The sequence below is a fragment of the Volvox carteri genome, assembly GCF_000143455.1.
Source record: "Volvox carteri f. nagariensis unplaced genomic scaffold VOLCAscaffold_69, whole genome shotgun sequence".
Classification (NCBI taxonomy): domain Eukaryota; kingdom Viridiplantae; phylum Chlorophyta; class Chlorophyceae; order Chlamydomonadales; family Volvocaceae; genus Volvox; species Volvox carteri.
Window position 1 is genome coordinate 234268 of NW_003307612.1, and position 10809 is coordinate 245076.

At 54.5% G+C, this 10809-nt stretch overlaps 3 protein-coding genes across 3 annotated transcripts in view; 1 reads left to right on the forward strand and 2 right to left on the reverse strand.

The window, feature by feature from the left end:
• The window catches only part of VOLCADRAFT_119593 (uncharacterized protein), a gene marked incomplete at both ends in the record, with an annotated part of 4067 nt that extends 1630 nt beyond the window's left edge, over positions 1–2437 (reverse strand). Inside the window, 3 exons of the mRNA XM_002957104.1 lie at positions 439–599; positions 902–1085; positions 1911–2437. Coding sequence (XP_002957150.1) covers positions 439–599; positions 902–1085; positions 1911–2437 — 872 coding nt within the window. The remainder of the gene's footprint in view (positions 1–438; positions 600–901; positions 1086–1910) is intronic.
• Positions 2438–2702: 265 nt separating this feature from the next.
• On the forward strand, positions 2703–6375 carry VOLCADRAFT_121597 (uncharacterized protein). The gene is made up of 5 exons (XM_002957072.1): positions 2703–2836; positions 2945–3063; positions 3526–3538; positions 4408–4474; positions 4834–6375. Exons 1-5 carry the CDS (start codon positions 2810–2812, stop codon positions 5199–5201), a joined length of 594 nt encoding a protein of 197 aa, XP_002957118.1. The 5' UTR covers positions 2703–2809; the 3' UTR covers positions 5202–6375.
• Positions 6376–8758: 2383 nt separating this feature from the next.
• Positions 8759–10406, reverse strand: VOLCADRAFT_77427 (uncharacterized protein; the record flags this gene model as incomplete). The annotated part of the gene is made up of 4 exons (XM_002957105.1): positions 10327–10406; positions 9906–9970; positions 9248–9411; positions 8759–8825 (listed from the first exon to the last, which is right to left on the reverse strand). Coding segments are annotated over exons 2-4 (282 nt in total), but the record flags the coding sequence as incomplete, so codon positions are not given.
• Positions 10407–10809: the final 403 nt, after the last annotated feature.

Here is a 10809-nt window from a genome sequence, read left to right on the forward strand (position 1 = left end):
GGGGGGGGGGAGGGAGGGGGGGTTAAGGGGGGTAAGTACGGGTTGGGTTGGGAGGCTACAGGGCGAGACACGTTCAGAAGCAGTAATCGCGACTGAGTTGCATGTATGGCGATACGGTTATTAAAAGGACTCAGATTAAATATACATCAGATTGACACACATACATGCACACAAACACACACACATCCACAGATCGAAACGATACCAGCACCACCAGCAGAAGAAGAATGTCCGCCGACGCCAGAGCACATTACAACCCCTCTCCACGTTTCCCGCAAACACACACACACGCACACACAGACACATGTTCTGTGACATGGCGACATTACACGCCCCCGCCGCGTCCGCGAGGGTCGCGTTCCCAATGCGATCAAAAGCCGTTTTTCCCGTCCAAAAATTTGAGTTGTACGGAGTACGGCAGTACGGACCGGGACTTACGTAAAAATTTCCATGTACAGGCCGCCGCCTCCCCAGCCCATGGTCGGATCGTGGATCGAATTCATGTGGCCGAATGCCATGTTGTCGAAGCCGTCGGAAGACGATTCAATATCCGCATCGCGATGCAGCTCGTCAAAGGGGTTAGAAATGTATACCAGATCCTGCGTACGACAACGGCAACCGCCACAACCACCGTAAGAAGCGTCCCAGTAGCAGCACAAAACCTTGTAAACTCGAAAACCCTTTGCACTAGGCCCCACTCCACCCCTGCACACACACACACAGTCGCCCTGTCGTACATGCGCCACGGTGTGTGTGTGTGTGTGTGTGTCCCCTTCCCCTACCACACACACCCCCTCCCCTCCCCCCCGCCAACAAAGTCCCCACACACTCCCCAACCCCTACAACCGTGTAAAACCCTGTAAAACCCACGCTAAGAACCCCAAAACCCTGTAAAACCCACCATGTCTGTAATCATTGTATGGTAGCCCAACTGCAGGGAGGTCTGCAATAAGGAAAATTTGAGTGATGACACTCGGTTGGCTTCCCGGGTGTTGGCTTGTACGTCAGGAATCCGGATATTGGGTTTGAACCAGTTGATGGCGAATGCTCCGGAACCACGACGAGCGGCTCGGTCCTCCAGGTACCTGTTTCGGTTTTTTCCGTGTGTTTGTGTGTGTTGTGTACGATCGTACGGTGTGTTTGGGAGGAGTGTAGGGGAAATATGGGGAGAGAAAGGGTTTTGGGGGTTAAGAAAGGTGAGAAAAGAGAACGGAGGAGTGGGATTGGGGCATGGCGTAGGTTGAGAGACGGGAAAACGACGGGATGCGAAACACGTCCGGCACAGAGTTCTGGTGGGGACAGGAAAGACGAGCGGGAAATGGATGAGGGAGGGCGTGTGTGTGTGTGTGTATGTGTGTGTGTGCATGTATACGGGGGAAGCTCATTCATTCGCACGTTGGGAACGCAATGCTTCCTGTTGCTGTCCCTCTCGCGCCCAGAGAGCTTCCGAATTCCTAGCCCTTCATCACCCTTCTTCTTGATTCCCCTTGACTCCCCTGAGTGCAATGAGCTCACTCCTTCTCCCCCCCTCCGGCCACTCCACTTTTCATTTTTTCAGGTGGTCAACATGGTAACGTCCGAATGGGCATTTGCATTCGCCTCCCCCAACAAAATCCATCTGGGTCACCGCCACTGGCCCAACCAACCCACATCCCCATCCACCAGCGCGTTATCTACATCGCTTCCTGTTAGCTGCTGGGCGGCAAACCACGCGTCAGACAACACACACACCCACCCACCCAAAACCCACCCAAGGCGGGCTTATCCCCCAAAATCCCCATTCAGCTTCGACCCTTTTGCCCCGCCCTGCCCTCGGCAATCCGATTTGCAACCCGATCCCTAATTTCTTAGTGGGTCTCCCCAGTTATCTAGTGATCCCCAGTTATTGTTTACCGCAACCGCACACGCACTTGGCCGCTTGGTCGTCAGTGACGCCGATGAGGTGATTTTTAATGTTGGAACGCTCAAGAATTTCAAGGAAAGATTCTAGAATGTTGCCACCGTTCCACCAACAAAGAGTCGTGTTCTGGCAGATCATGACGGCGTTGGTCAACCCGAGCATGATCTCGCGCTTGTCGTTGGCATGTGTAGCGAGCAGCTGCGCGAATTCTGGGTTTTCTGCCTCTACCTCCGCAGCGGGCCGCATGAGGTATTTGGGATCCAGAGGGGCGACAGCGGTAACGGGGTGGCCGTTGGGAGTGCATGTAGACCCTGCGGCATCGGTACCCGCGCTGGTGCCGGTGCTAATCGAGTTGCCCTTGGAGTGGAAATGCACATCCGATAGGGGTCCCTGATCTATCCCTGCTGCCAAGGCGCGGCGACGCCAGCTGTCGAGCCGTCTTTGCAGTTCAGCGGCCTCGGCGACAAGTACGTTGCGGTCCGTTGAAAGTCCGTCCCGCAGGCCGGGACTAGCTGACGGCCGGCTCCGGATCAACATGATGATCGCCACCGCTACGATCGCTTGCCCCAGCAGCAAGGCAAGCCAAATCGTCCGTTGCGAGCTTTTACCTCCGCGCCTATCCATTGTGCTCATTGTTACTTTGTAAACCTATGACATCTGGCAAAATTACAGTAGAAAAGAGCTAGTGTGGTTGTCGACTCAAAGAAGAAAACCGTGTTGTCGTCCATTATTGGACGAGCAAGGGCAGCCGTTAAGCGAAAGCATGTGTACTCAGACTGTAGCGTAGCAGGGCACAAGGCAATTTGCTTGCTAAATCAGTTTGGCAGTTAAAAGGCTCTATGCATGCACAGCGCTTGATTCATACCTTGGCGAAAGGTGTAGGGTGCTGCGAGCTGCAAGCTGCACTGCATGGATCGTTTTTCAAATACGTTTGAGGTCGGTTAAACATGAGCTTCTACGGCGTTGACCCCATCCGGGTCCCTTTCACGGGTGCCTCAGTCTCCTGGGCTGTCAGCGAACTGCAACAGCGATGATTCCCCACAGGCCCTGCTGGCTGCCCTGGCGGACGCCGTCAAGCAGCTGGGAGAAGGCAGCCAACAGCCATGGGCCCGTACGCGCGTGGAGGAGGCCAAGCAGGAATTCGTCAACTGCTGCGATGTCATGTGAGCCGGGGCAAAGCAGACGTGTGCTGGCAGCCGTCCTGCAGTTCCGTGACACACGCAGCCCACCTTTTCAAGGACAACAATATCAGGCTGTAGTAATAACACGGTGCAGGACGTTTGAAAGCTGGGGAGGGGTATGTTGCAATACAACATGACTGCGGGGGATACACAAATAGAGTGAAGCACAAAAATAAAGCCCGACTTAAATAAGTTTCCCAACGGAATCTGCGAATACATGCCGACTAATCGTTGGAGATTCTTCAACTTCCAACACAGCCAAATGCCAACGTCCCCTATCTTAAGCCCCATCACCTTTCGCGCCTCGCCGTCCAGACAATTCTCCAAAACTTTGCCACCGCATGTGAACCATCCCCAAGCCAAGAAAGCATGCTGCATTCCGACGTGTGCGACACCTCCCGCATCCCTTTCCCTTCCCCCGTTTCATTCTGGCCCCCCCGACAGGTGCTTCCACATGGTACGGACGAGTTGCGCATACGGCAGTGCCGGGCTGGACGCGAGGGGGGCAATGCCGGGCTGGACGCCAGGGGGGACGCCATACATATCACGCGTGCGCGCTCTCACATACACCCTCTCACTCCCACCCCCTCACCCACCCCTGAACATGTGTGGATTGCGCACACGCACACATGCAGACACACCAGGGTCCGTTCCCAGTCCTAATCATTCGACCGCGGCACACACCCACCAACAGCACCCACCAACAAAGCGCGCCCAAAACTGAACCCGGTGGCGCCAGGCCAGCACACGGAGGCGGAAGCAACTCACCCCGAATCTGCAGGGCTCTCTCTCTCTGTCTGCCTCTCTCTCTCTCTCTCTCTCTCTCTCTCTCTCTCTCTCTCTTACATACACACACGCACGCGCACGCGTTATCTCTCCTCCCTGGCCGTCTCTTAACCGGGCCCCCCCCGGGAATCCAGGTGGCGCCGCTCCTCGATTATCTCTTCTCTCTTGTTCAGACACTTGCAAGAAGCCAAGGTCCTTTATGCGTAGTCGTCGTAGTCGTAGTAGTCGTCACATACCAATCTGTATGCCAGCACCAGCAGTAAACACCAGTTCCGTCTCCTTGTAACCCCTTGTTGTTGTTCTTCATTGGCCTTGGCCCGGATCCCGTTGTAGCTGGCCTTGCTGAAAAGCCCTCTCGAGGTGCTGGTGGTCGCGCTTAGCGCATGTTTGTAGAGCCGTACTGTGTACCAGCTGATATACCCGGACCCCGGCCCCTCTTCGACCTCCGGGCCCCGGCCCCCCTCTTCTACGTCTGGTACACTCTTGCCCTGGAAGCACCTTCACTCGTTCGTGGTTCGTCTTTCCTCCCTCTTCTTACAGAAGCAAGCGGTGGAGATCATTCGTCAGGAAATGGTGCAGCAGCTGTCGTCCTCGGGTCAGACACACGGTGCGTCAGGCACCGCAGGGTGTGGGTGGTGTAAAGATGTTTAGTATGTCCCTAAGAACAATCTTACATGGGAAAGATGTGGTGTGGGCGGCGTTGGTGCAGAAGTGTGTAGAGATGCGCGGAGGGGAGAAAAATGGGCCACAGGAGCGAGGGGCGACCCAGGGCGCTGATTTGGTGCTGCGGCGGGTGCGCGATTCCGTATTATGGCGGGTGCTGCTCAGCCCGCGTCCAGGAGGAGCACGAAGTCTCCATAAGGCCCCCTCCCCCTTAGCTTTTTTTAACCAGCCTACGGCGATCTTCCTGACCCATATCCCATTCAGTTCCCGTGGCTGCTCCCGTTGCACGTCTTCTGGTCACAGCCACCGCCATGGACGCTGAGCAAGTACGGCAGATCTTGGATGCCGCGGAGGTGTTCGCGGCGCAGCTGCGTGATCCAGTGGCGGCTGCCGCAGCCGCCACTGCTGCTGCTGGTGCAACTGCAGTTGCTACTGCTGCCGCCGCCGCAGCGGTGGCGGCGGCGGGGAGATCCGGGCCCGCTGGCTCAGGGCCGTACATGATGGCTCCGCCGGCGGCGCAACTGCCTCATCCAGGAGCCACCGACCCAGCGGCTGCGGCGGCATCAGCCGTACAGAGCGGCGCCGTCGGCGTCGTGGGATATCCGCAGCCGCCGCCGCCGCAGCAGCAGCAGTACCAACAGGGCATGGGGGTTTACAACGCGTACATGTAAGATGACGTTTCGGAGCCAAACTGTAGCTTTTTACATGCGGGTGTGTCTGTATGTCTGTATGTGCTGAAACGAATGTGGAGTGTCTGTCTGTATGTCTGATCAAGATGTGCGCAAGATGCATTAGAGGGAAGTGCGGGGGAGGGGGGTACCCGAAGGAGAGGGAAAATGAGGGTGAGTTTGCGTTGCTTGTATGAATACTGTGCGAACGAACCTGTGGCTGCTGCGAGTTGCTCACTGCCGCACTGCCTGACGTCAAATGTGTGGCAGTAGCAGCAGTGTGGAGCAGGAACAGCGGACCGTACTCCCCAACTGTGAGAGCCTACCTGGTCACTTAGACGGATTTGGCGACTAATTCACTTATGAAGGTGTTGATAAACACCGGGGGTTTCCGAGGGGTTTTATAGTCGCTTGCACCCGTCTGAGGCGCTCGGGATAAGATGCCGTACAATAGTAGATATTCCTGCAGAAGAGAGTCGCACCTTCCAAAGAAGAGTTACGATACAGGTCTGGCCGTGAACGGGCAGATGTGTACAAGATTGTGTACGGAATCGAGTATGTGTACGGATCATTACAGCCATAGCCGTAGTCATGTACTGCTTAGTACGGCTATAGTCGAAAAATGACTAAGATAGTTGTATGTACTGTGTGTACGATATTCGCCCCGACGATGGAATGATAAGAAGGAATGGAGTCCCTACTCGGAAATATCTTAAAAGCCCTACTCGGAAATATCTTAAGTCCTGAGCCAGGCTCTTACATTAACCGCCACCCCCACCCCCACCGGGGGAGCTGGCTGATTCTATTAAAGAAAACGCCTGGCCTTCTGTAGCTCGCAACGAAGTGAACCGGCCCATCCATGAATGAGGTTCGTCCCACTGATTGCGGAAATCAACACGTAATGAGAAAGAATGCAGAGCCCCAAGCCTGAGCGGAACCTGATTGACCTGTGAACATGGTTCAACTGTGTTTTCTGTGGGACGTTGAAAAAGGCGTTCGTCGAGGTTGTGGCGAGGATATAAGCTCTGTCTTTTTTATTGACTATTTCAAAGCGTACCGTACGACGTACGACCGTACGATGGGTGATACTCACCGCTTGATATTGGGGTGGGAATTAAACATGTCATCTACTGCTTCTGCGGAGGAAGCTCGAACTAATGTAAGACGACTGGCATCGTCAGCGCAGATACCCGCGATCTTTTTAGAGCCCACACGTCTGCTCGGCAAGCACAGATATGCCCCTTCAGCCATAATATCCTTAAAATGATCCGGCAGGGAGATTTTGGAAACGTAGACCCTTGGAAAAAAGATTTGGACAAGGCGATGCAATACTTTGCGAGCATCATCGTTATTATATTGCAGTAAGTAGCGCGGTGATGGCTGTTCATTTTATAAATATCTGTTGCCAAAAGACACGACACGAGAAAAATAAGTACATGTCGACGAGGAAAATACATTCACGAATCCCATGAAATACTTAGGGTAACTCCATGCGGTGTAGTACGCGTAATGTACTGTGCGCGGCCGGGCCAGGGTAATTAGCGTCCTCCACCAAAGTTTGAACGTTGTACTGGCAGCCATATACCGTCCTCCTCTAAAGAGGATGTGCAACAGCAACAAGCGCAACGAAGTTATAAATATGATGATAATAATATGTATCAACGTCCTCTCCGTCCGGATCCATCCCGGCCAAGCGTCAGAGGCCTCCGGCCGCGATAACTCGAGTATTTACGTCCAATCAGTCAGTCAACAAGGAATATTGTCAGTCGTCATACCCACGTGAGCAGGCAACGTCGCACGGGGATTGGTCAGAGAGCACAAAATATCGCAGCACCAATCTCTCACCTCGCGGCAAAGAGCAAATCGAACAATAGCGAAGCGTTAAAGACTCAATTTTTTGTCCAAGATGAACACCCTTACCCCACCTCCTCTTCCTGCTCCCACCATCACCACCACGCCACAGACTACCGGAGTAACACAACTCCTGTTCCCACCACTAAATTCGCGGGCGAAAGGCCGCGGCAAAGGGAGTTGAGAGCGTCCAGGAAAAGAGGGGGAAGGCACAACGCAGTCTACAAGCAGTCTACACTCTTCGCGAGGGCTATACAACCCTTACCCCTGCCGTCATCCCCACCGCCTTCATGCCCCGCCTTGAGGGACACACCACTGCAGAAGCTGGAGAATAAGACGGCACCGCGCCCAGCGAACCCAAATCGGGGCAGTGTCGAAAGCACCAAGCCAGGAGTGCAACCCTTCCCACTTCCGTAGAAATTTCTGAAGAACAGGTAGTATCAGGGTTAGGAGGAGTAAGGGAGGAGAGGGAGGTACAACTTTCCCCCTTCCCCCCCTTCCCCCAATTACGACAGTCCCACGGAACGATCACGCCACATGGAGCGGGATGGTACGGCAGACAGCCGCCGCCGCCGTCGTCGTCATTGTCGTCGTTGTTGTCGCCGCTGGCATCCGAGAGCCGCCACCATAGGCCACCACAGCACCGTCACACGCCACGCGCGCTCAACACACCGCCGATGTCGCCTCTGCTGGCCAGTGCCAGTCCCCGTAGGACGCACACCGTGCCACCACCACCACCACCACCACCATGGTCTTATTCCCTCCAAAGCAGGGTACAACCCAAAACTGTAACTAATGCTGTTGTGCACGTGTACAGCAGCACCAAACACAACTTTGGCTTGTATCTGACCGTCTCTGATGACTCCACGAGACTCTACACGAAATCTCCATCTCCGGCATCCCCCCCGCCGTTGTTAAACCTCCGCAGCTCCTTACCTCCCCCCTGGCCAAAAAAACACATGCATATGGATCCCCAACCAGGACGTCGAAGTCCTGGATGGGACTTTTGCGCCGTCGGCATTTGCGCCTGAACAAGGAGCGTGAGGGGCGTGGTGTTGTTGCTATGTCGCAACAGTCGCTACCACCTCCCCCGCATAGCAACAGTCGCAGCACTAACGGGGGGGTCATGCCAGCCTGCCGCCGCCGCCACCCCCGGCCCCCCCTGCAGCCGCCACCACAGACCAACAATACCACCACAATGACGATAACGACGACTTCAAACAAACAAGTTAACCTCATGATACACCTCACATCCTCCTTCTCCATTCCCCTTCAAGTACACCAACTTAAAAACGCGGGCTGCCGTACAGTCGTGTACGACATGCGAGTTGCGGCACACCTTGCAAATATTTCAAATAAGCTGACCAAGCGCGAGCTTTATTAAAACGCTCCGAGGGCCCTCCAGGGGGCAGGCATGGGGCCTTTACACTGCTGCTGCTGTTGGAGATGATATAATGACGATGATGATGATGATGATGATGATGATCACAGCCAAGACTTGCGGACCACCAAATGCCTTCCTTCCCCCCCTCACCTCACCTCCTCCTTCCCCACACAAGATTCAATACACATCAACGCCGTCATGACCGACAACGCCTTGCCATGCTTTCCGTGGCGCTGATTCAGTCGTCTCCCTCCCCGTCCTCGTCCCCCCCTTCCTCTTCCTGCGCTGCCGCCGCCGCCGCCGCTTTCTCTTTCTCCTTCTCTTTCTCCTTGTTGTATGCAGCTGCTTCCTTATTGTAGCGCTCCTTGTCATCTTCGGCCTGCTTCAGATATCTGCGCCAGGAAGCCAGGAAACAAGCAGTCGGTCAGTTACCAACCAAATCCAAGGAACACAGTGACAGCCAAGTGAGTTTTGACAGCAATCTTGACTGATTTGCAGATAGATAGATTTCAGGGAGAAATGAAAGCATTTATTATGCATATATATTGCACAATTAAGCATTGAAGTGAAAGCTATGATTTTTTCAGTAACTGGAGAGGTGATGCAGATGATGTTAAATATGCCTTCCTGCCTGTCAGAAGGAGGCCCGTAGCGGTAAAAGCCATGCCTGACACGCACAACGACACGCGCAATGACACGCAAAATGCTCGCTACTACGCAGCAGTAGCAGTAGCAGCAGCCCGCCTACGCCCAGCCTACCACCTATGCAGCGCAACCCGCACGCCCCCAAAAGCGAAACGGGGGACTCTCTTACTTTTTCTTGTCCTCCTCGCTGACTTCCTTCCAGAGCTCGCCCAGCCGCTTGCCGATGTCGGTGACCGACATGCCGGGGTTCTCTGCCTTCACCCGCTCGCGCATGTCCTTGCAAAACCACATGTATGCGCCCAGCGGCTTCTTGGGCGCGTTGGGATCCTTCACCTGGCGTGTGGGGGAGACAAAACACACACGCACACATCGGTTACATGAGGTAGAGACGCAGGGGCGCGCGCAATTGGACGAGCAGGAGGGGATAGTGGCTCCGTTGGGGTATTATACGGTTAGGTGCCCCTGGCGAGCGCCAGGCCCGGATCGAATACACACACAGACATACATATACACAGTCGACACAGTCACCAACACATGCACGCGTACGCTATTCCCCGCGGTTTGTTTTTCACATCTGTCACATCGACGATTTGTTGAATTACAGAAAGCATCGCAACAGAAAGTAGCTTGAAAGAGACAAGTTGTGCCAAGGATTGCCTCCGACGATGCTGGGATAATAAGGATGGCAACAGCGCTGATGTTGACAAAATGGGATCGAGGTGATGTCGTATAGTAACATTGTTGGGTGCGTTCGTCCGCGCTGCAGGGGAAAGTACGAGCACTTCGCGGTTACGAAAGTCCGGGGTCCCGCTGCCAGCTATACTAACCTTCTTCTCCCTCTTCGCCGCAGCGGGCTTCTCCTTGGCGGCCTTGGGCATTGTCAGTGCTAAACCTGTAACCGTTCGTCAACAGTAGGGCGTCTGTAACATGGAACAGAAGTTGGGGCTGCGGAGAAATGGGCCAACGCCACAACTTAAATTTAGCGCATTTGTAAATAAGCTAGATGGATAGGAAGGTTCTATGTGTTATAACAAATTTGCTTGTCCTTGTCTTCTTTATCGCCGCTGTTGCTGTCAAGGCCAACTGCCGATGCGCTCGTTCTGGTCCGTCCGTGATGGTCAAGCCTCAGCAAACAAGGACAACAAGACGGAGGATAGCGATTTACCTAGAGCCCAGGACGCTAAGCGCGATTTGTGTTTAAGGTGGCCAAAGTCAAACCGATGGAGCTGGCCGAGGCGCTTTGCTTACCGGCGGTTGCCTAGGCTGGATGACCTGTCAAATCACACTGCGAAGCAATGAAAAGATGTCCAAACTCTGGCGGTTCTAAGGTTGTGGATTAAGAAAGTACTGGTCCACGGGTCTTGACGAGGATATTATCGTCGTGCGCACTGGCCGCAAGTGCTTGTCGGTTACGTTGAAGCGATCACGAATGTGGGCGATGCACTGTTGCAGTATCTTGCGGACCGCGACTTGGGTTGTACTTCATCTTTGACCGACAGCTGCCCTCAGTGACTGGGGCTGAGGGCGCCCAGGCGGGGCCTGGCACCGGCGCCGGCCGAGGACCGCTTGACCCCTCCTGGACTCAGTCCAATTTCAAAAGTTCCATACATCGCAACGGGGCAGCGCTCTGCTTTACCCAATTAACATAATACAAAATTTTCTATGCGAAAGATATCATGCATTTACAGTTATACTCAAGGCTGGCACAGCGCTGTCTCGACACGGGCCAGG